Source organism: Ammodytes marinus (genome assembly GCF_949987685.1).
Source record: "Ammodytes marinus genome assembly, chromosome: 8".
NCBI classification, from domain to species: Eukaryota; Metazoa; Chordata; class Actinopteri; order Uranoscopiformes; family Ammodytidae; genus Ammodytes; species Ammodytes marinus.
Genome location: NC_137212.1, coordinates 24,040,842 through 24,066,851, shown reverse-complemented (window position 1 = coordinate 24,066,851; position 26,010 = coordinate 24,040,842). Strand labels below are relative to the sequence as shown.

At 40.7% G+C, this 26,010-nt stretch overlaps 1 protein-coding gene across 1 annotated transcript; it reads right to left on the bottom strand.

Moving 5' to 3' along the window:
- Positions 1–14,067: 14,067 nt before the first annotated feature.
- Positions 14,068–25,763, bottom strand: usp46 (ubiquitin specific peptidase 46). Its single transcript, XM_080033006.1, has 9 exons — positions 25,416–25,763; positions 23,417–23,497; positions 22,893–23,106; positions 20,863–21,101; positions 18,535–18,611; positions 18,338–18,421; positions 17,752–17,949; positions 16,849–16,927; positions 14,068–16,732 (listed from the first exon to the last, which is right to left on the bottom strand). The coding sequence occupies exons 1-9, from the start codon at positions 25,449–25,451 to the stop codon at positions 16,631–16,633; spliced, it is 1,110 nt and encodes a 369-aa protein (XP_079889132.1). The 5' UTR covers positions 25,452–25,763; the 3' UTR covers positions 14,068–16,630.
- Positions 25,764–26,010: the final 247 nt, after the last annotated feature.

The window sequence follows — 26,010 nt, the reverse complement described above, 5'->3', positions numbered from 1 at the left end:
TTTTTCAGGGGAAAACTAGACCTGCACAATAGCACTTCCTTAGTCAGGAAACATATTCAACCTTCTTCTCCTCTCGTTTTTACCAAAGTTAACATCTATTTAGCATTTAGTCTTCTTTAGGTGTGTCGTAGGACAAACATCATGGTGCTAATGATCAGTGCTAATGCTAACATCAATTCCTCAAGTACTTGAGCGACTGATATTGGTCGCTGTGACTTTTTTTGTGTGATGGTTGCTGTGCATTTAATAGCTTTTTAGAATTTTTCGGTGCTGTAATTTTGTATTCTGAGACAAAGTGACATTTAATAACATTTAAAGTGCTGTAATATGACATGTATATGACACGACTTACCGGAAGTGGTTTTATCTTTTTTTATTTAAAAAAAAAAAAAAATTTTGTTTTCTTAAAATTATAGTGCTAGTTATTATGTACACAAACATTACCGAACAGTTATGGTGCAGACATTTCTGTATGCATTCAATGATAATTCTATTTATATTGTATTCTCCTGTAAAACACATGCATTGTGTACCACCACTGCTGATATAATCATTTGCAATACTCCTTTTTTACTTAATTTCATGACTTGAATTTACGAAATGTCTTAAATACTGTAGGATAAAATCATGTGGATTTCATTCTGATTTAATTGGTGTGATGAATATATTGTTTGACTGTGCCTTTAAACCTGCAGTGTGTAGAATTTTGGGTTTTATTTCCTAGCAGATTTTGTAGAAAGTAATTGTAATATCAAAGTACATTTAATTTAGTGCATAATAGCTGAAATTTTTTTTTTTGAATTATAATTTTTTCCCTTAAAAAGGGTCTCATATATGTCCATATTTCTGCATATTTTGGACCAAGGCCTAGTGCCGCCATCTTGAAAGTGTCATAGTTGGAATGTCATCAGGAGCATTGTTTAAAATTTAGAATTGTTCTTGTCCTTGAAGGCCACTGTAGCTTCTGTTATTATTCGAAAGGGGTAGGGTTACCCAGGGAGTGTTGCATTCTAGAACTTTGTAGAACTTTCTTGATGATGTAATATTACACACTGCACCTTTAATGGTTGCCTTAAAAAAAGAAGAAAGAATAAATGGCAAACATTTAATTTCCATTGTTTTTGTTAATCGTGTCTTTGTTTGTATTTTTCAGTAGCCTTATCAGCAGTGAAACAATACCTTTCAATACCTTAGTGACACTGTTGAGAAGGACGGGTTTGCTAACCAAAAATAAACCAAATTATAGATTAAAGATATATACTCGTGTCCATCCAATGTTTGAGTTATGTGAGAACTGTATGCATGCAGAGACAACTTTATAGCAGAACCTTTTTAAATCATGAAAGCTGTTCTCTCAAAGGCTCAAAGGATTCCAATCTCCTTATTTTTCCCACATTAGGCACAATAATTCCCCAAATTTACATTTTCTGACTTCACAATATTGCTATACCCTGTTGTAACAACAGATGGTGCTGCCACTCCATCATTACCACTACTCAAGAGTTTGTGTCTTAAACCTGCAGTGTAGAATTTTGGGTTTTATTTCCTAGCAGATTTTGCAGAAAATAATTATAATATCCATAAGTACGTTTAATTTAGTGCTTAATAGCTGAATTTTTTTTTTTAATTATTATTTTTTTCCTTAGAAAGGGTCTCATATATGTCCATATTTCTCCATACTTTGTACCAAGGCCTTGTCACCGCCATTTTGGAAGTGTCATAGTTGGAATGTCATCAGGTGCATTGTTTAAAATTTAGAATTGTTCTTGTCCGTGAAGGCCACTGTAGCTTCTGTTATTATTTGAAAGGGGTGGGGTTACCCAGGGAGCGTTGCATTCTAGAACTTTCTAGAACTTACTTGATGATGTCATATTACACACTGCACCTTTAAGTTTCTGTAAAATACATTTTTATTCAAACAATGTCAAACAATTGGACCCTCTGGCAATGCATTGATTACACAGATTGCAAAACATCCACATAACTTAACAAAGACGTTTTATATTAATACAGTATACTGCATTTAATGTTGTACACTTTCAAACAACAAAATATTCACATGCTAAATTTCAAATGAAATATGTTGCAAACAGAAATAGAAGTTTAAAGTTGAGGACAAAATACATAGATAGTGATCTTAGTTGTTGTGCATCATATGTGTGTGCGAGGGCACCGGTACCTTGAGGACATCCCAGTAGCAAAATCCCCATTGTGATGCCTTCATTAATAGTTTTCAGTATTCTCAGCCCTCTAATTAGGGCTTTCTTATCTCCAGGCCTGCCCGCCCCTGCACCCGCTACTGCCTCACCAAGCACAGCCAGCTCTTCAAACCATATCTAATATCTCAAATCAGGCATTCGCTCTGTGAAGCGGAAACTGAGCTCTAGCAGGGGCCCCTGTGACCCCTGAGTCCTTCACAACAGTCTTGCCAGCATCACTAACTTCTGAAATTGAGATATTTTGGTGTTTTTTTGTGAATTTACTGCTATCTGCGTCCATTGGGAAGACAACAAGTCAATGTGGATTGAAAGACGGATGAGTGGTGGATGCCGTCTTTTTGTTCAGATGTATCACTCTTTCCACTTAACAACATGCATGCACATCCATGGCCCTAAGGGTATGTACTTCCAAATCTACGCCTCATTCTATTTAGATTTTTGCAGTGTTTTTGTAATCAAAATCATAATCCATTTAAAAAATATATATTCTATCTTTCTTTCAGGCCTTTAACAGCAGAATAAGCCAGTGTCCTGTATGTCTCACTGCCAGCCGCCTGTGAAGTCTCGTCAGCAGGGCAAGAAATTAGACCTGTAGTTCATATCAGTGAAATAAAGTTAGAGGTATTTTCAATTTTGGTTTCATCTGTATGGTTACACTTTTGCTTCCACTAAATAAAAATAAATGGAATCCTTTGATACTGTGAAACTGAGCTCTAGCAGTGACCCCTGTGACCCCTGAGTCCTTCACAACAGTCTTGACAGCGTCACTAACTTCTGTAATTGAGATATTCTGGTGTTTTTTTTGTGAATTTAATGCTATCTGCGTCCATTGAGAAGATAACAAGTCAATTTATTAAGTGGATTAGATGGAAATGTTGTTAATCTGCTGGCGATGATGTGAAGCTAAACAGTATTAGTATGTGCTGATACTGAATACAGATAACATGGTGGGTTTGTAGCTGCAGTTATCATTTACAGTTATGTGATTTTGTATCAAGAAGTAAATATTCTGAATGCTAAATGAAGAATGGCATAGCGTGCATATTGTCTTGTGCTTTAACCCACAGAGAGGAATGTGTTCATATGCTATTTCTCCAGTGGAAAACTTACAAATGAATCCTTTGAATCATTTGAATCTTCACAGCGATACAGAGGGACTCGGAGAAGGTCTTTCGGAAAAGAAATGTGTGGGATATGCAGAAACCCTCGGTGTGCCATAGAAACTTGCGCCCATGCCCTCCCATCACATTCCCACACAATGAGCTTCTTGTCTGGTCTGCAGTTGTTCAGAGAGGTCTTGGCTCCTGGGACCGAGGCCAGGTCCTGCTACCATGATATAACTGGTAGAGAGCCTCTGTCTCAGTTGTCCATCTGCGAGCATGGGGTGGAGGAGAGATATTGACTTAGGTGTGCTGTGGTCAGCTGTGGTTATTGAGAGAGTAAACACAGACTGTGGATGGATGGAGTTGAGGGAGAGAAGGTTGAACATGTTTGTCCTCTTTTTCTTGTCTGGGCATTAGTGCAACAAAGCACTTTTACTGCTGTTACACACTTACTGCAGACAATGCCAGTTGATTACTAACATTAAAGCAATACTTTTTTTTAAATAAAGCCATCGTCAAAATCTTTATTTCAAGTGCTTTAGAAGTTAAGATTTTTGGTTCAGAATATTGAAAAGAAACTGGAAGAGAAATATATACAGATGCAAACAGACAAGGTTAAGTAAAACAAACAACCAAATGTATATTTTGGACCTTTTATTTATACTAGTATGAAAGAAGACGGAAGCATAATGGAAGCAAAATAGCCAAAAATCTCAAAATTGACCAGTCTTGCCATTACAGAGAGAGAGAAAGGGAGAGAGAGAGAGAGCGAAAGAGAGAGAGAGAGAGAGAGAGAGAGTGAGAGAGAGAGAGAGAGAGAGGGCGAAAGAGAGAGCAATGAGTTGCTTCTTTCACAATTGAACCAACCTCTGTGGTAGCAAAATGAGCACTGACGAAGAGTAGGTGCTAAAGGTGAAATCTTAACCCCTAGGTCAAACCATGAGTGATAGTACCAGCCGGAGCTCACACTTATCAGACTGACACATACAACTCTGACTAAAGTTAGGTAGAATTAGCCCCGACTCTATGCTGCTGGACCGTGTGATCTTTCCTCTGGCCGTTCTTAATGTACTCATTACTGGCTAGCGTTGAGTTTGTGAAGCTTAAGCACGATGAACATGTAGCCTAGCCTATACCCGCACAGATGATCCCACAGCCAGACCAGAGGGGGAATTATTAATGGGGCTGTATATCACAGCACACGAAGACATGGTTATGGGTAACCAAACTGCAGTGCGTAAATCAAAGACAATATTAAAATAGAGAGCGGAGAGAGGTTGTAGAAAATTGAAGCCAGACAACACACAAATGAACAAAACATAAACGAGGCAAGTGGGGATGCACTCGGTGACACAAAAGAGCTAATTCTTTGCAAACGACTTCCAAACTTTTTCCAGTCGTGGTAGGTCTTGATTGAGGGTCTTGTCTTTTGATGGTATCACCCTCAGACAGATGAGTCAGTGAGTCACTACAGGTCAAAGAAGCCTCTGTAACTCCGGGAGAGAGAGAGAGAGAGAGAGAGAGAGAGAGAGAGAGAGAGAGAGAGAGAGTCTGTGGGCCCAGAGAGGCCGTTAAACACATCTGGAATGGAGCAGGATGCAGGTTTCTTTAGCACAGGAGGACCTCACAATTTATGACAGTAGGGACCAGCATGAAGTAGAGGGAAAGACAGTGCACCCAGGTCTATGGTTTCGTACATCAGCCCGGTGTTGTGCGTGAATAACTGGAGCACAGCAGCACATTGACAACACTACCCCACCCTTTTTTATAGCCTTTCTTTAGCCGTACTGGATCACCCCCAGGGGCCATTTCCTTGGCACTAACCAATACGTGAGGTCATAGTGAGGGCTGGCTTGCAGGCATCGGCCCAATGGGTGCTAAAGGAACAAACAGGCGTGACTGCTGATACTTCTTCCCAGCTCTAGTGATGTCAAGTGACCAAATCGTCTGCCAGCGATAGCACGGATAAATACTTCCTTCCTGCCTTCTCTATGACGAATATCATATCAAATAAAGAAAAACGACTTCGAAAATGTTGGACTCTGTTTTTCCCAATGCAGACATTTGTCCAGACGGTTTCCTCTCCCTGCTCTCTGTCATCTGCTGCACATCTGGGCTATCACAAGCTACGCTCGATTAAGAGTATTGGAAAGGCAAATGATTTGATGTGCTTTCTTCAGGAATCAGGATAGATAGATGGATGGATGGATGGATAGATAGATAGATGGATAAGACAGCTTCTTGGGTTTGGTTGACGCCTGCCCTGTGTTAATTAGGGCAGTGTTTATATATTGATTCAATAAGGCAATATATTGTGATATTTACATGATATCTGTATCAGATTGGCAGCTCCAAATATCATTATTTTGAAGAAAAAAAAATTAACTGACATCCCCCAGATTGCAGACAGCGAACTGTATTTCAGCTATGTTTTACATTTTTTGCGAATTACATGGACTATCTCAGTATATCGCTATAGGCATCATAGCCCAATGGATCGGGATATATCATATCATGATTCATGACAGAAGTATTGTGATTCATATCGAATCGTGAAGTCCTGTAGCCAATACCGAGCACAAGTGTAAATGAACTTGTGATTTCCTAACATTGGCAGAGATTTGCCACAGATAAAATGTCTCAATGATTAGTTGAAGTGCGGGAGAACATGTTTTACACATTAAGTCCACATAAGGAGCTTTCTAACGAGCAGCCCAGAGCTGGTCTGTTAATCATGTGCCCCGACCTTTCTTTCATGCTTCAGCTTGAAATAGCAGGGCCACAAAGGCAGAGACAAAGTGATCCGGTTCAGGTTTGTCACAATTGATTTTCACACGTCATCAAAGCCTCGGAGAGTGTCATGACATTTACTCTGTCTCGAGGAAGGGGGGGCAGATCAACTGGATGCCAGTGAGTTTTCAATGGCTTTTTTCTCTGCTCGGCAAAGAGAAATCTATTTCTGCTAAGTAGAGACGTCACTGTGTGCCCTAGTTACTTCATGGTTTCTTTTGTCGGGAGTTGCACTGTGCCGAACTTAACCTGCTTCTTGTCGTCAAAAGGGAGGCCTGACGCCTGGATGCTGGAATTCTCCATGTGAAAAACACATCTGGACGACCTGATTAATGTGAATAACAGCCAACCGTTTACATTACAGAGGAGCACTGGCAGGGCGGAGTGCCGTGGATGCAGGTGTGAGTTTGGAAGGGTTACTGCTCCGCCGGGGCTTGTTACACTCTAGCACAGATTCGATACTCTCAAGGAAACAGGCGATCAAACCTGGCGCCGATCTCACGTCCGACTGCACACCCCAACCCCAACCACAACCCCAACCCCGACCCCAACCCCGACCCCGAACAGGGATGGAGGGAAGGAACATTAGAGGGAGAGAGAAATTTAAAAAAAAATCAAAATCAAAGACAGAAAAAGCAAGTTCTGGTGGAATGGAGGACTGGAATATCAACGTCCTCATAGAGAACAACGTAAAGCTATTAAATGTATGGAAACTTTCTTGTGGCTGTGGTTTGACCTCCGGGGTCGCTGAGTCTCTACAGATCCTCTTAAAGCGACTGAGCACACTGCAGCGTCTTTGGATGTGTGTCTGTCTCTGTCGTTTCACTTTAATATGTCGCTCACAAACAGATGTGAAGAGGTGGAACTGTCACTCACGACAGATTATCAAAGAACAGAAAGATTTAAGAGGCTGTCGAAAATTTGACTGAACATTTGGCACATTACGGTTTGACGTCAACAAGAAATTATTTTTAGTGATGAATGATCATTTTGTCTGTTTTGACCTATGGATGATCACATGTGAGAAGGCAATTGCTTTGTGTCTGACTTTTTAACCTCAGGGATTTGGAGAATAAATGTATCTCAGGCTATACATTTCTTACCAACTGTGATGTAATGACACCACTAGATGGCAGTTCAACACTACTATTTTCTTCAGGGTTCTCTGTTTCTTGCACAGTGAATGTGTAAGAACAAATATTCAGATCCTTTACTAAAGTACTTTTGGTAAAACTATATTACCAGTAAATGCATTTATAGTTTTATTATGATTTTTTTTCTCCACCAGCATCAAGTAGCCTTCTCGCACAATACATTAACATGTTAAATAATTAAGGATTACAAAGAAAAATGACTTAACTGCAAGAAATGAATGATGACAAGTTACAGTGAATTATCTTTCTTTTTTCTTGCTGTGGATTTTCCTGGTAGTTTAATTGATCCTTTTTCGGTCAATGATTGTGTGACTTATTAAATTGTGTCAAATAAATAGATTTTTTAAAATGTTTTCAGTTGCAAATTCAAACTAAATGTTAAGTTTGTTACTTATAAAGTATGACCAAAAATAAACTTTTAATTAATCCAATTAATTAGTTGGATGTATTATTAATATAATTCATGTAACAACTTAAGCACTTTATTATACTTTGCTGAAATGGAGCTAATTTTAAATGCCTTATATTCTGTAGCGTTTGGTATGGTATTTTGTTTTGAAATCCCTAAAGTGTAAAGTAACAGTAATTACAACATATTAGATGAATGCAGTGCACTACTCAAGTCAAGTGCCCTTTGAATTATACTTTCAACCACTGGAATTGTTTGCAGTCAGAACCAATCATGAAACAGCATGTAATTGCACTAGTGGAACAAACATTTTCCAGCTGATTTCCTGTGTTTTGAGCTGTCTGCTCAGGCCACTTGAACCAACACAGGGTTCACTACTTATTTCCTACCTGTATATTGTCAAACAGTCATTCCCCCAAGAATAGGCAGACAGATACATGTTCTTTTTTTCTTCTCCAGTAGGAGGAATATGACTTTGTAGGAGGGCTGCTGTGGCAGCTCAGCATGACCAAATAAAGCTCATGGTCACTCAGTGGTCATGACTGTGGTCATCAGCAGTCTCTGACTAAGAGCCAAATCTGATTTGATGGACATGATGGGAAATGTACTAAAGATACTAATGTGTTTAGAAATGATTTTAGGAAATTCACTTCCACTTCCTGTGCACAATAAAGAACTTACCCTGCATTCCAAATCGCATACTCTTTCTTTTTTCTATTTTACATCTGACCATAAAAATAATCTAGTTAGGATGCAGTAGGCTGCAGGCATACACTTGGGACCTACTTTTACTTATTTATTTCATCATAACATTGTGCCTTGATCTTGCCTCTTGCTTTTATAGCCGTCACATTCCCGTTTGTTTTCATATGGAGGCTCCGTCGATGTGACGTCACTTCCAGTGCACACTGGATTGTGGGTCAGAATCGCCCAAGTAGGACGCTATTTTCAACACTTAAAATGTCAGCCGGATGTTGTAGACATCTGGGTATTTCTAACCGTACAACATCTGGCCACAAGAATCGGGATATCCTAAATCTTTTTTCTACCATACTAAATAGTAGATAGTATGGGTATTAGAACGCAGCAAGAGTCTCTGAGAATGTTTCAAGATAAAGAAAAACACCATCTGTACTGAAAACACACTTGTGATGCTTTGTAATTGGTTCATATGGCTGACACCAATATAGGCCTACACAAGTAGATTCTCTTTCTTGCTTGCTTTTCTTAAAGTTACTTTTAGTCTGTATTTCACCATTAGACAATCTTGCCTTTTTTGGTCTACTAAAATGTTAAGAGCTATTTGTATCAAACAGTGTCTCCTTATAGATTTTTCCTGCGAAGCAAGGCTGCACATTTCCTGCAAGTCTTACTCATTGGCATAACATGCTGTAAAACTAAAGAGGAAACCAAATTCTAAAGAAATGCCTCGCGTGTTTACAGTATTTACTTAACAATTCTCAGATTGAGTGGAGGAAATTGTTTATTGATGTTTGTACAGCTCTTAAATCTGTGGGTCCGCTCTTTGATGGAAACTCCGTTGCCAGAAGAGTTAAGTCTGTTTGGCGCTGCACCCAGCCGTTTGAAGGCTAACTAGGCCATATGAAAATAATCCTCAATTATCCCACATATTACATATTGAGCATTTTGACTCTTTCTTTGCCATAACCAAAGCTTGCGCTGAGCTTTCGGTAATGTAAGCTGTTATGTTGAGGCAGGGTCACTTCTATAAAAAGAGAATAGGCCTATTTTTGACACTATGAGGCTGTTTCCTTTTCCAACACAGTTCACTCGATATAAGCGAAAGTTAACGATCCTGTTCTTGGGGCCACAGACAAAAAAGGGAGACAGGTCAGTTCTCGATGTGCCACTGACACACTTACCTTGAGACACAGTCAGTGAGTTTTCCGTTTGAAAACTAGATTGAAGGAAAAGTGTTTGTCCGTGTTCTGTGCATACTTAAGGTTGAGGACCTGGCACACATCCCAGGCATTTTTTTAAATGACCCAGTAATAGGACTCCATGAAGTCTGATATCTACTCAAGCTATAATAAAAACATTAGTTTTAACAGTGAACTTTTGCGATACACATTGAAGTTTTGCGATATTATGAAACTATTGACATGTTGGTCATTTGACTTGAATGCTTATGTCATGAAATATCTTTGGGGAAGGTTTCTAAGGAGCTCTGGACAGTAAAAATGGCCTCATAGTGTTGAGCTGGCAAATGGGAGTCCAGAAGAATTAACAAGAATTTACTGAGCCCTCTTCTCTCAGGGGGACTCTGCACAGGAATGTATAACACACATCTATTTTTAGAGCAGTGCTCCAATAATTTGAGAGAAGGATTTCATTTCGGTGTGTTTTTTGATAAGGCTGTCACCAAAAATAGCCATGACTAAGGGACATGACTTATAATAGACTTTTGTATAAGCTCTTCATTTCGTTCAATGTAATCTCTGCCCACTGACCTGCTTTTGAAAATGCTTTTCTTGGATCTGTTTTGAATTTCAGTTTTTGGTTCATCTGCCATGTATAACCATCCATAATAAGAGAAACAATAAAAGTCATGTGGAAATAAAAACGTCACAGACATCGAACAAATCAGACCAAAGATGAAGCTAAGAAACAACTATAAATCTGTAAAAACAAATGTAGAAGCAACTGATTTTTGACTGTTTTGATACAAAGAAGAAGGCAGAACACCTGTCCACAGTATGAAAAGAAAATAAGTTAATAAATCCTCTGGGGAGAAATTGCTTCATGAATTCAATGAAACACTGTTGCTCCTGGTCCATAAAAATATAAGAAAGGCTATTTATAAAACGGATACTTTGTCCTCCTTTATCCTCCTTCTTCAGAACACTTGTTTTGGAAACACATTAAAACAAAAGTTGCATTGATTCGAAAGTCTGCTCATTACTTTTTTTTCTTCTTTTCCCACAAATGACCTTGTGCAATAAATAGATTTGAAACTTTTTACAAAATGATTACATACTGTCGCTTCCCTGGATTTCGGTTACTTCACATCCATGGAACATTCAATATCTTTAGTTTCTGGGAAGAAGTTGAAGGTCTCCAAAAGTGTGCTGATAAACAAGACCCTTTCTCTACAAATAAATAGTGTGTGTGTGTGTGCTCGTATTACTCATGTTGTGGGGACATGTTTCTGTTTACATAGTGATATCGTGGGGACGTACCTCCCTTTTGGGGACAAAATGGAAGTCCCCTTAACGCAATAATGACATTTTAGGGTGAAGACTTGCTTTAAAATGAGGGTCGACTTGGGTTTAGGTTAGGGTTAGGGTTAGAGTAGGTTTAGGCAAGTAGTGGTATGGTTAGGGCAAGTCTCCAGGAAATGAGTGTAAGTCTATGTAATGTCCTCGGAAGTGATGAAAAGACAATGTGTGTGTGTGTGTGTGTGTGTGTGTGTGTGTGTGTGTGTGTGTGTGTGTGTGTGTGTGTGTGTGTGCGTTTATGCTTCTGTACAGCTCTCTGCGGGAGAGGAAGTGTTTCTGAGAAGTGCCTGCCTGGGATCTTTCCAGAGAAATAAGATGGGCGGCCTGTGTCATGTCTGAGACCACCCTAGGCTTTTCACTGTAGTTTCATTTCTGAGTCTTACACAAAAACGTTACAGGAAAAAAAGACAAACACCCTCGGTCACCCCTTTGCCTTTGTTGTGCCTCAGATCCAACTAAACAAAAGGGTTCACGGAAAAATCCCACTGGAAACATTGGATTGACACAGCCACTGGTGTCCCTATCGTTAACATTAAATCATTGTGCTGACGACAAACAGCACCCAGCTCCGGATGGCAACAATATATCGATACACTACAAGCAAACACTTTATCCTCCTCGTTGTGCACATCCCTGCTTGTACTGTATCATGAGGACATGTGCGACATTGAGACATAGATGTGCACGTCACTGACCCACCAACATAATTGTATACATCTTTGTTTTATTTATAAAGGAAAGAAAGAGGTATCAGTTTATCAACATACCAGTATAGTCTTCAGTGTTTAAGATGTCGGTGAGCTAATGGTTGCAAGTGATTATTTTAATTATGCTTCATTATAATTAATTGTGGTTCAAGGGAGGGAGGGGGGGGGGGCTTTGAAGCTCTGCAAAGTAGATATGATGACGTACATGCAGCAGCGGGATAGCTGAAGCACTGTTTCCTGATCTCGATACCTGAAGCAGTACTGGTAAATCAAATTCTGAATATTCTTTGTTGTTTTGATATTTCTATTGCAAGAATAGGAACCAAATGTTAAATCACACTGTGGTTTTTTCTCAGGACTGTGTGGATGTGTACAGACACAGCTTGATTAACACCTTCTGACTTGGGTGCTGCAACTTGCAATTTGATGTTTTTTATGACATATGTTTGTTGATTTCTATGACCTTGACAAGTGCCCACAACAGCCTTATTTATTCTGATAGGAAACTGATTTCTAATCACTGTACTACGAGTTCCTCTTATCCATTATGCAGTGTCAAAAATCGTTTACTATTACTGCCATGGTACGAGTAGACATTAGTACTGTTACTGCTTAATGAATGCTGAAATTGTCTCCTGTGTTATTCCTCCATGGCTTGCAGCCTCAGTGAGAGCAGGCAGAGAGCTGGAGCAGAAAAACATGGTGAAAGAGAAGGGAGAAGGTGGAAGTGTCAGCACAGGGTATTTAGACAGCAGGGCCAGTCTCTCTGGCAGCTGCACTGTTTTCTCTCCTGGGGGATTAGCTGAAGTTTCAGGGTGACTGAGAGGACACAAAGCTGATAGCTGTAAAGATGGACATGTCTCATTTTCAGTGAAAACCAAAACAAACAAGAGCTTTCTTTTAGACTAAAGATACAGCCTGGACAGACTTGGATGCTCTAGAGGTGTTGATGATGTTTTTTTTTTATCATCTTTCTACGAAAATCAATGGTAAAAAAAAACTACTTTTCAAATAGGTTTTTCCCAGCAATGGTGGGTGAAGCAATATCAATTTTGTTCAAAGTACTCCATTAAAGGTAAAGGGAGTCCTGCAATCATAATTTGACTTAATGACTGATCAGTCTAGTCCATCGACACTGACAGCATTACACCACAGAGCCCTGATGCCTTACCTTAGTAAATCTAACTCTATAAACAACACCATGCAATATTAACTGATTATCAGTTTGAAAATATACTCCCAGACATCTCAAAAAAAAAAATGACAAACAAGAAATAAACAATAGATAGAGAAAATACATTTTGAGTCACTTCTAAATGCTCCTCTATGTTCCCCAGCTAGTCCCACATAGTCTATGGTCTCTGCCTGTCGGTCCGCTGTTTGATGCTGAGCAGGTCCAGTTACATTTGACACTCTTCTAGACAACTTGTTGTGGCAAACAGCTGTGAACCAAAGCAGTAAAGTTGTGATATTTGTAGATAGTTGGGTACCTTATGATATATATATAAAATGTGTTGGTATTAAAAAAAAATACCTTCAAGGACCTCAAAATTGTAATAAAGTGCAGTAAATTAACTTACAAATAAAGTTGTATTCCACTATATGATGCTAAAGATACTCCAAAGCTGCAGTTTGATTAACAGTACAAGTATCGTATCATTTCTGATGAGTATAAAACTGTGAATGTGTTTTTTATCCATACTAAAAAAACAAGCATTCTCGTTCGATTAGCAGGAAGTATGTAATATACTACTTATGATATAAAAGAATATCAACACAATGTATTCTTTCCTATAATTTTTTTCACCGCTCTGAGCAACTCTTCCATCTTCTCTGTATATTGCAGTAAGAGATTAGTGTGTGCTACCCACAAGTAATTACCATAATTACTCTGCAATCTGTCTCCATCTGTTGAAGTATACTTCAAATTGATCGAATGTGAATACCTGACCTACTTTTAAAAACCTAACTGGAATACAAATTACTGTTGTCGATTTTTTTTTTTTTTTTTTTGACAATTTAAAACCATGTAAATATTGTTGTTGAAATAATATATCATATTCACTCAAATCCACAAAAAAAACTGTCTTAGGAACAACTGAACCAAATCCATCCATGAAATATTTCACGAGATAAGTAAAAAACTTTGCCCTGCTGCCAGTGGTGAAAGGAAAGATTTAGGGGGTTCACCACAGTCATTAAGGTTGACCCTTTGGGGCCAACAAATGTTTGTACAAATTTCCATGGCAATACATCAAAAAGACATTGAGTTGTTTCATTCTGGAGTGCAGGATAGCTAACATGGCTAACAAATGAAGAGAAGAAGAACCCTGGGTAGGGTCTATAACAGGAAGCAGCAAGGCAATAAAAAACAAACCGCCCACAAAGTGAATTGATGGTCATTTTATTGAACAGAAGAAAGAAAAAATTAGTGTGTGAACTGGAGTTCTTTATGGTAAAGCATTTGAAGGTCATCACTAATAAAGTGCACTTTCAGTTCATGTCCCCCAGCTGTCCCTCCAACAAGTTCAGACAGACCCCACCTGACGCAGGACTCACACCACACGGTCACAGTAAGATATAGAAGAGCAAGAAGTGCAAAACGACTGTCCGAGTGCATAAGTGTTAGTGGAAGATCAGCGCGTTCAAGAGTCTCCGTCCTGTCTAAAATGTCTTAGACCATTTCTGCTACTGTTTCCTATCCTGGACAAGTTTCACCCAGCAAGATAAAAGAAAAAAGAATAATATGACAAATTGCGATGACTTCAGCACCAACGTTATGCGATTGATGATGAAAATTGAGAAATTGTAAAATAGCAGAATGTCTTCCAACAGTATTTCATTAATGGTCAGCGTTGAGCTAAAAATCTTTGCCGTAATTGTCTTTACATTTGAAGATCTTTGCTTTAAAAAAATATTTTTCCTATTTCCCAGTAGCATTTTGTCTTCTTCTACATATTATATATGTACAATTGTATCTTTACAAAGAAAATAATGTTCCGTTAAAGACGGTTGCGAGGTCAGTATTGACTCCAGTTTGGCACATATATCAGCCAGTAACAGACTCAAGGAAGAGACGGCAGAAACGAGTGCGCTCGACACCCAGTTTCACTGATGTCACTTTTAAATTCTGCCTCTCCTGAACAGACACATACACTAAATTAGCAGATTAATCATATCCCTACCTTATTTATAATGAGATGAGTTTGAAATGTTAATTCCTTAGATGTGCAGCAAATAGGAATGTCATTCACATCCAAGGGGAGTTGTTTGTTGTCGCACTTTTCTACAGGGCAATGGCCACAGACCTCAGTGAAGAGTAAAAACATCTATGGTAAAAAAAACTTTGTTGCATAAATTAACACTGAAGCTGGAATTTGTTTCTTTTTTTCTAAGGGAATTTTGGATTGCAGTGTACAAACGACACAAACAATTTACGCCTTCAAAGTCAGAGACTTAAGAGGAAAAAAACCAAGCTGTAGTTTAACAAAAACGGAGGGACATTAAAATGAGCACTGGGGAAACATAAATCTACATCATCTACTAGCAACATATACATGTACTTCATATTAGTCTCACTGTGATGCTCCACATGGGATATCTTCAGCTCTTATTGCTTATTGTTTTCACTTTTTTAGTGTTGATCGAAAGATTAGGTAGTTCTGGGTTTTGCGTATCACGCTTCTGCGTCACGTTAATCCGTTTTACCTTTTTCATTAGCATGCAAACTTGAGAAATGAAACTGATAAAACCACCTTTTTGTTTTTTGTTGTTGCCCTATTAAATTGTGTATCACGTACACAATGAGAATTTAGACAAAAAGGGTCCTCACACAAAAAGGAGCCATATTACGTATACACACACACACCTTCATTATCTCCCGGTCTTCATTACAAATAACAGTAATAAATATTCTGAGCTCAATAAATAGGAGTTTTTCCTCTCAGCATAAAAATGTTATAAAGATTCAGCCGATTTTAATAAAGATACAGCAGTCATGTGTAGTGTTGGGAGCATTGGTTTCAGTTGGGTTGAGTGTTAAAAGTAGCCTGGTCCTACCACACCATCGTACTTCATTTCCTTTGTACAGAAGGACTGGAATCGCTCAATTGACAAACGTTAACTCACTTGAAAGCGGGCGTCTGTTGAAGTTTAAAACTATTGGATCTGCCAACCTATCGCATAAGGTTTGGTTGTGATGTATGTCATGCACCGGCTTCTGAGCCACTCCCTCTGTCCAAAATCTGTCCGGAGAAAATCTAAGAATATACCGCAGGCCCAGACTGACTACAGAAGGGAAATGAAAATTGAGTGGATGTACGTAGGCGGGCAGTGCCAGGCTATGTTAAAAGTATATTAAAGTCATATCATCATATTGTCTCAAACAGTAAAGGTCCATTTCAGCTTGTGAGTTCTTTCTAACCGGTGCTTAGATTTTGCTTCAACACCACTAGCAATGCATGGAATCTCCTAACTTCAACTTTTATCAACTTAATTCCCTTCTCATGCATCCACCAGAGACATGTACATGGTGATGGGGGAAAATAGCCCTGACGGGAATTATGAGTGGGTGACACACAGCATGGAAGTACACAACACAACCTTATATACACAGAAAAGATAATCTGACAGCAGTCTGTCTTTGCAGCAGACCCTTAAACCCCATCATGTTCCCTGGTTTGCAGGCTTTTCCCCCACTGATCTAGACCAAGAATGCACCCGCTCAATTTTGGTTTTCTGTCAAGCATTTTTGCGTTTGTTTTTTAAAGTGCAGTCCAGATGCAGGTGACTCAAAAGGCGAGAGAGAGAGAGAGAGAGAGAGAGAGAGAAAAAAATAAAAGAGAGGAAGAGAGATGAACCAGAGAGGCTGGATTGGAACAGAGGATTGGCACATACGTCAGAGAAGACAATGGGATAGAGGTGGCAGGAGGCTGAAGGTAAAAAAAAGAAAAGAAAAAAAAGAGTGTCATCCTATTCAGTCTTCTCCTGTGTCACTGATCCGGCTGCAGTCACTCCCTGGACTGGTAGAAGAGGATGTACCCCGACTCGGAGTTCTTGGAGATGTCTGAGGTAAGCCCGTAGAACTCCTCGATGGCCTGGGCGTCTATTTTCTGCAAGACACAAGAAAAGAAAAAAGAAAATGCTTAGTTTACTAATGACACAAACAATGGCAAGAGAGTACAATGTGAGAAAAAAGGAACCATTATAGAGTCTGAGAGTGACGCACCTCCACAATGTCGTCGTCAAACAGCAGCCAGAAGCCGTGGCTCTTCACTATGGTGATGTAATGACCTCTATTTGGCCCACTGAGGGAAACAAAAAAGGTAAAAAAAAAAAAGTGACTCCCACATTGTCCTAAATACATCTGACGGGAGTCATTTGTACAACATAAATGCAGAGGATATTTTGATGTATTAGGATCTAAAAGTAAGGAATAGAAAGAGAAGATGACTGTCAATCTCATAAAGCCAAGGGACTTTGCACTCACGCTGTTTTTCTATTGCGAGCTTAGAGGAATAGTTTGACATTTTGGGAAAATGTGCTTATTCGCTCTCTTGTCGTCACGGTGAGAATGTTCAGAATCTATAAATACGCAAATAATGTTCTTCTCAGAGGAGACACCACGTCTCCTTCACTCTTTTGTAAGATAGATATTGAACCATGATCAGCGTCCAAACTAGTCGTAATATTATCTGCTTAGGCGTTTCGGAGATCAATGTGTCTGAAGAAGTCCGGCTATTAATCAATGAGCACGTTTACATGCACACTGATGAACCGATCGTTATCTGATTTTTGGAGTTACCAGATTATTCAAATGCTTGTGTAAACAGCATAAACCTATAAGAATGATCAGATAAAAGCCATTATCAGATTATGATAAATCCGATAAACCTAGGTATAGCTATAGTCATATCAACAGGATGTTTTGATAGAAACTGTTTTACGTGTTGTGTTTATGTACTTAAAAGAGAAATCCAGCTATCTGACTGAATCATGTCAACCTGTTTTATTTTTTCACTTATCGCATTACTGAAGAGCATGTAGACACGTCAAATCAGATTATTACCATGACCTGATTATACCCAGTTAGATCATTGCAGTCACGCAAAATGCACTCAGTGAACTGTACCTGCCACAGTGAACCACCACAGCCACTAGATCGTACATGCGATCTAGGTTAACGGCATCGGCAGACGTGTTGAACAGACGCAGCTCTAGGGGGAACACCACTCGGTACGAGAGCTTAGTGTAGCGGTGCAGCTGCTCCATGTACTTGAACCTCTTCAGGTGCAGGGCCAAGATCATGGGAAGCTTCTTCACACGCATCCTGCGGAGAGGCACACATGCTTAGATAGGCTTGTGCCACAATGAAACACACACACACACACACACGCTTGTTCGGCTATACTTGTGAGGACATTCATTGACATAAGGCATTCCCTAACCCCTTACTCTAACATTCAAAACTAAACGCCTAACCCCATCACTTACACCAGCCTTTAATTAAACCTTAGTCATACCTGAACCTTAAAACCTACTGTCAACCCTCAAACCAACCTTTAAAAAGGCCAGTCCCGAAGTGAGAGCCGTCAAATTTCCTCACTTTCTAAAAATGTCTTCACTCTGAAGGTCTAAAACTTAAATTGGTTCTCACACCCACACACACACACACACACACGTCGTGACAGAGCTGATAAGTTCAATGCTTCACTGACCGTTTCTGTGCTTCCTGCTTGCTGCAGCATGCCTCACAGTAGTATTTGTATTCGCTGCACAACGTCTCTGTGTTGCTGAAGTCCCTGGAGAGGAGACAGAATGCCACTGGAGGCTCAGTTATTCAACCTCGCTCAGGCCAAAGGGAATTATGGCTGGCCTTTTAGCCGGGAGTGAATGTTTCATAAATCCATACTACCTGAGACAGTGTGTTATGGATGTGTTCTGCTCCACGTCCACAGAAAGATCCAGAAAATCTTCATCTTTGCTGCTCACCTGTCAGAGAGGGAGAAACAGTCAGTAGGTTTACATTCACAGTTAAAGCAGCTCCGAGTAACATTTAAATATCTTTTAAACAGCCTCATGTTTCCTCTGATAATCATAAATGACCTTTAACAGCAAACGAGACCATCAGTGCAAAGAAAGACGTTTTTATATAGTTTTTATTACTGCGTTTGGTCTGGTCGCACACCCAGTTCGATTTTCGGTTCGCACGTGCAGGCTCTTTGATCACATATCCGTATTGGTCGCAGATTTCAGTGTGGCGCAACAACGCGATTTGAGAAGCCTATCCCTCCAGGTGAGGGAAGGGGAGCGGGAGCCTTGTTTGAGACAGTTATTTGTCGTCATAATGACTGATAAGGGGGCTGAATCATCAAAGAAAAAAAAGAAAATGCAATGAAGAAAAGCTAAAAGGGAGAGTGGTAGACGAGCGGGAGGGCGTTGCCAAGCAACGTATACACAATTTCACGGGAGCGAACTGCAGTGTTTACTCCTAAATGAATGAGCGATAGCCTACTAAAACAAAGTTTACTTTGCCTCACCATCATCAGATGAGTCGACCATTATTCATCTGAAATAGTCATTATTTACAACAACATAAACACATTACCTCATCGTGATCCATACTAACTGCCGTCTCTCGTTCATTCGCTTTCTGTGAGGACACGGAGTCTTTCAGCTCCGTGAGAGTAGGCCTACTTCGGTGACACTGCATCAACTCATTGCAATCAGGTGTGTGTAGCACTTACTGGCATTAGTTGATGCTGTGTCACTAACCACTCTCACGGAGCCGAAAAGAGTCCGGTGCCCTCACACTTTCAACACACGGACATGCACTATATTGCTTCCTGATTATTTGAATCTTGCACGCCCGGCACGAGCTAGAAAACAGCTTCACGACAGCTGGCGTCGTAAAAATACTACCGCTTTTGTCCAAAGGGGCCGCCAAGGGACCAAGTTACTCGTAGTGGCTTTAAGTCGAGCTACGGTTACAGCTCAACTAGGCTATTTAATTGGACTACCATATACACTACTTGTATCCAAGCAAGATGAATTGACCCAAGTAGGTCCAACTCTGCTACGGTAGGTGGTGATATGCCCCCTTTCAGCTTGTTAGCATTGGACCATTTTCCAGTTGACCTTTTACGTCACACAACAAACAACCGATAGCAAGCTAGTTAGCGAGTTGCTAACGGTTAGGAGGTAGCAAACTGAGACCTGTGCTGTGTCTGAAATTTTTTGAGTGCACTTTGCGCAAAACCAGAGAGTGTGCCAAAATGCAGTGCACTGTAAATTCCTCGGTCGTGCACTCAAAACGGTCTAAAACGTGAGTGTGGAGCGATGGACACTTTCCACACTCAACGCTCACCATCTTGCCTACGTAGCGGAGAGGGGCGGGACATTCTAATCAAAATAGAGGAGCTTGAAGCATCCATGGAGACGGAGGCTCTCTACAAAAGTTAAATTACACGTGTTTTGTTTTTCCGCGACTAACGTGTCTGTTTTGGCTATCGGTAACACAAGCACAAAAAAATACCACCGTAGAAGAACCGTCAAAATGCAAAGTCATTTCCGGTAGGTGCGCGACGGAAGTCTAGACAGTGCACTGTAGAAATGAGAGCACTGCGTCTATAAGTAAGTGTACTGCAGGGATAATAAAGTGCACTCAATGTAAGTGCACTTACGAAAGTGCGCGATTTCAGACACAGCACTGGTCCAGTCGAGGTGATAGCTCGACTTGAACTGTGCATGTAAACATACTGACTGAGGTGACTAAACAGCCTGAGTCAGTGAGTATAAGTCTTCCGTTGTTGTCACAGAGCAACCCCCCCCGCCCCCCCCGCCCCACACACACACACACACACACACACACACAGTCAGTCTTTGAACTGCTTATTATACTGAGTAGCTTTTGTCAGAGCCTCGGTGTTTACAGGGGTTGTTCAGGGCGACTCGTCCCACTCCCTCACCCTCAATATGGTGAGGACAAAGCCCTCCGCCAGCCCTGACGTAACCTGGGTGGCCTGGGCCCACCGCGAGAGCTCACAGAATGTTTGTTTTTTTCATTTTCTGCATCTCTCAGCATCTTTTGAAATAGAGGCTAATCCCCTTTTCAGACGTATTCAGGAGAGAGCTCTGACTCAGGGTGACACATGGGCTGGGGACAGAGACGAGGACACATTACACCATTAAATCAAACTGCCCCTCAAAAAACACACACACACACACACGCACACACACTCACCGTTTCACAGTTGAGGCAGCGGGTCTCGTTGGTCAGTGTGCCCTGGAAGATATCGTGGACCCAGGTGGGCTCCGTCTTGTTCTCGGTGTCGGTCTCCGTGGTGACAGCGGTGCCGTTGTTCTTGAGCCGTCCGTTCTGCTTCTCCTGCTTCTTCTCCTCCTGCAGGATGTCTGCCACCGTGTTCAGCAGGTAGTTGAGGAACTCGTGGGCGTCCTGCTGCATGTAGTTGTCAAACAGATCTGGTAGGAGAGGCACAGAATAAACTGATAATGAATAAATAAGATTAAAGCACCATTCGCGTGGAGTCTTACATTGGGCCCTCGTGTGATATAGTGTCCAACCGTGTCCAGATTAAATCAACCAAATAAAGACTGAATGGTTTAAAAAAATTAATTTGTGCTCGCTTCAATCAAATATTATCAAAAAATAACTTAAATAATGCTTCTTGATGCAATATGGGTTGGGCACTACTGTCACAGTTTTCCATTGCATTGGTATATGCACTTCTTTTACATGTGTTTTTTTTTCTTTTTATATATATATATATATTTCTCTATTTATTAAAAAGGTGGAGTCAGCGATTCTGGAGAACACTTGTCAAATTCACCTTTTGACAATATCATTCAATATCTCTTCACAATACGCTGCCTGTCCGTTCTGTGTGTGTGCCAAGAAAAAAAGCCTCATCTTAATACACAATTTCTCTTTATTAATCTTTATTGTAAGTGCAGCTTAATTGTTAAGCCCAAGACACTGGCGGACTTTTCCCTATGGGGACACTACAGCGTAATTGAATTGAATATTAAATCTATACACTGCTGCTGATCGACCTCTGTCGCTGAGGACATGTCGGCATGTCATTAATAACAGTATTGACACAATGAGCAGATTACATTGATTAGTATCACCTGGGCTATCAGACGCTTCTACTGAGAACAGATCTGTATGTGAAAGGTGAAAACTGAGATGTGGAGAATAGGGGATGGGGTGGGTGGTGGTGGAGGGAAGTCCAGAGAGGAGGAGGAGGAGGAGGAGGCAGCTGACCAAAGCTGGGTCCCAACAGAGATTTCATTGTTCATTCACATAAAGAGCTTCCTCAATATTATGGACAGCGGAGAACAGTCAGCCTCTCTGTCAGCTTTACTCTCCCAATGACCTTACCTCCGACATGCACCTGCCCTTCACCCTCAAATATTCAGACTGTATTGAAGCCAGCCACTGCTTAAGACACACACAACACAACACAACACAACACAACACAACACAACACAACACAACACACTCCACATATCTCCACTCTGTGAGTATGTACTAGGAACATGTATGTGGAGAGACAAGAGGCCTTTGGCAAGAACATGAACCCAACAGGGAAAAAGTTGCCAGTGTGCAGAAAACATGAGATGTAGGGAGTTCCGTGTCACACACTGGTGAAGACAATTGAAGTTACAATTGCATGAATAACACAGGTGTAACTAATGATTGCTTAACGATGGCTTATACCCAGTACAAGTGAGGCAGCATTTTATCTCATGGCTTTATCTCAACTTTTCTTGATATTGTTTTATCATAATATCGGTAACATTTTGGATTTTCTTTTCTTTTTTTATTCCTTGTTTTACTGTGAAGCCCTTTGTTTTAGAAAGGTTTGATATCAGTCGTATATCGTAAGGTCTTTTATGCTCCACTGTGACCTCTACATTTGTGAGTACAACATTTTAAGAATGCATCGAGGGGTTGTCGGTCAACTTTAGCACAAACTTACACTTTCACTCAAAGTGAATTGATTATAATTTAATATAAACCACCACTGTACTTTCGCCGTTCGGTAAATTGTATGCCATGCAGAGGCGGTACTTATAGTTTAGTTTGTATGATCTGCTGTCAACTTTTTCTGAATGTTTTGACGGCTCTGTGTTGCACCGACTGTATCTTTTAAATGAACCAATCTATGGATCAGATTTTGAGGAGATGTACTCTTCATCTGGCAGCACACAGTCTAACTCGGTTACCAGCGGGTGCTTTGTTCTCACCGTTCTCTTTCCGTAGTCGAGAGATGAACTTCTTGGGGGGGATAACGCCCACTTTCTTCTTTTGCGTGGCGATGGAGTGGAAGAGGTCAGCCAGGCACGTGAGCAGGTTCTCCTTCTTCTTCTGCTGGGCTTTGTACGCCAGCACATTCTCCCGGAACGGCCGGCAGAAGTACAGCGCCTGGAGCACCGAGTTACAGTAACACGTGTTCCCAAACTGAGGAAGGAAATAAATATGAAGACAAAAAAAATATGACCCGATTAATTTGGCTTCTGGAAAACTACTAGTGTTTTTATGCACTGGGCCGACATAGCAGGTATCTATGGGAGTTGAGTAACTTGTTTATGTGACACATGGCGGAAAGAGAACATCCCCATATTGGCCAACTGAACACAAACAACAGTGCTACCTTCAATAATAACAGTCCACATGACTCACCGGGAGTCCCCATAGCAGTTTGTTTTGTTGAAAAATGACACCAGTGTTTTGGTGGCAATGGCCTTTTGCTAATGTGCGATATACTCACATTGACCAATCCAAAGTAGTGCTCATTGATCGGGAACTGCTCCGGGCCGATGTCTTTCTCCAGAGCAGAGGCATTGGTGCCCTGAAAGAAAAAAAAAACACACAAAAACATGGTTCAGATGAAAAGCCTCATTTGTTTAGTATAGTCCATGTGTTTATAGCCAAATGAATATGGAAATGCTTCAGTCAGGCAGCACCAACCGACCTAGTGAGGCTTTCAATACTGTCGCTATAACAAAAAAAAAAAAAGTAGAGGCCTCTCTGTCATACTGTATTGCTAGTTAAATGTATCACTTTTCGAATGTCACTCGTCTCTGTCAAAGTAGAAAAGGGATATGGTCTAAATAGGTGGACTCGTGTCAAACGTCTGACGCTGAGCACTTATCTCCTGTCAGGAGGCTTCTCACTGGTCAGAGCTCAAAGCTTTTCCCAAAATGAACCACAGCTTTGTTGAGCAAACACACAGACAAGAATTCAGTTTTTCTGGGGAAGGCTTTGACTTTCAGTGATTATCATTTCTCTCTTGTCAAAGCAAAGTGGACTTGGGTGAATATAATAGCCCATTGTCTGACACATGCAGGCATCGCTCCACTTCCTGCACACAAACAAGCTGCTTCTTCACTTGTGTGTGGGACTCTCACTGGCATCGCACCACTAGTTAAACCTAAAAGTCAAAAAAATAAAAGGAATACGAGATCGCAAGGCCTACTAACACCTGACGTCACACTTTGCCATTTGAGCCCCTTTTTATAAACAGCAGGCGGAAGCATTATTTATTTTAAAAGCAAAGAAAATTTAAAAAAACATTTTGTCCTCAAAGAAACGGTGACAGTCAGATGTGTGAAGGCTCAAGACGCACGCACAAAGCCTTTACCAACATAATTGCAAATGATACACGGTACAATTACTGTACTGAGGCTTTGAATATCACATTGTGAGTAGCCTACGAATGAATGTTTTTTTTTTCATACAATAGGCCTGGTACAATGGATCCCAGCTCACCGCATTAGACATCAGACACGGTTTGATTATTATTTTTCTACATTTGCCAGATTGTGATTTATCGGTATTGGGAGAGAGACAGAAAGAGTTGGAACGATTAATTGATTAGGTCAATGGACAGGAAATGAATCAGACACTATTTTTGATCATCGTGTTCTATCGGTCAAATATGACGATAAACTGATAAGTTTCAGTTTGTGATGTGCTAGTCGGATTAAACAAGCACACTAATTTCATTACTGTGGAAATACATCTATTTTCTATCACTATTTCCTGTTATTAAAATAATAAAATTAATTGATTAATCGAGAAGCATAGTTTGGAAATATATATTCATTTTAATGTTGTGATATTCACCATATCACTAAGCCCTACTAGAAATCAGAGAAGCTAGTATTGCACAACATCACACTGGCTGTCTCATGGGATTAACGCTGCATCCATTCAGTTTCAGGACTGTGCATGCTATTAACTGCTTATAAAAGACACACACTACTAACTACTAGACCTATTCAAACTGGATTGGTAGGCTATGTAGCAATGCTCTAACACTTATTTGGGAGGGTCGATCTCCCCCACAATATCTGTACAATTCCCAGAGCATGTAGTGCTTGTGTAGCCTAAAGCGTGGATAGAGATGCAGCGCCCAGCAGCATCAAGAGGAGACGGCCTGGAGCCCTGGACAGTTGTAGGCTATCCAGTCTGAATGAAGGAAGAGGGTTGGAGGAGGCCTGTGGATTGTGACCAGCCCTCTACAGCAGCAGCAGCAGCACATTATGCAATCACAACAAGCTGTCATAGTGACCGCACGCTGCTTCATTCACCTGTCAATCAAGAGTGATAGACACAATTTGCATAGGCCTATACTGTGTGTCACATTGTACAGTGTCTGAGAGAAGGGGAGGGGCCGAGAGGGGGGGTAAAGTAAATCCTTTGACAGTGGCTGCAAGAGGAATCGATCGCAAACATAACACACATTAACCGTCAGGATTACTCACCATATTACAAATGGAGGCGATGTTTCTGACAGTCATTTAGTTCACAGTTTTCCCCTCGCCGCCATCTTTATGAAATAAACATGATTTCGGACACAAGGGCGACGCTCAGAAACCAAGTTAATTCGCAGCCGCAGCTCTGGAGGCCAGACCGCAACCCCAGTAGCGTCACCAGAAAGCAGGCAGAGAGACGCGGAGCGGCATGCAGCTGCACGAAGAGTCCCGCCGACCCTCACCGCTTACACGGCTGTTGCTGCTGCATCCTCGCGCACATCTCCCAGAAACACACCGCAGCTTTTTAACCGTCAATGCGCGAGCGAACGGACGGACAGCGGATGCACCAAGTTGCAGGCAGCAGGTTGTTAGCAACGACCAGGAAACAAGCGTGATGTGTGAAACCAGTGCAGAAGCCCCGCCCACATAATAATAACTCGGGAGCTGATTGGTTCATGTAGACTCTGTGTGATTGACATGATCCCAAAGCCAAACACAAGCCCTGAGTGATAATGCTAAGGTGAGCTGCAGCCAATTAACGGCAAGGCTTTTGACACAGCCGTGTTAGGGAGTTGTAGTTTATATTTGTGAGGAATTTAAAGGG

Excerpts from the sequence above, each read along its gene's own strand:
- usp46 (XM_080033006.1), bottom strand. The coding sequence starts at position 25,451 with ATGACTGTCAGAAACATCGCCTCCATTTGTAATATG. Across the intron at positions 18,612-20,862 it reads GCTGCCTCAACTGTGAAACG|GTGAGCAGCAAAGATGAAGA; the intron begins GTGAGTGTGTGT and ends CCTCTCTGACAG. Across the intron at positions 18,422-18,534 it reads TCCATAACACACTGTCTCAG|GGACTTCAGCAACACAGAGA; the intron begins GTAGTATGGATT and ends TCTCCTCTCCAG.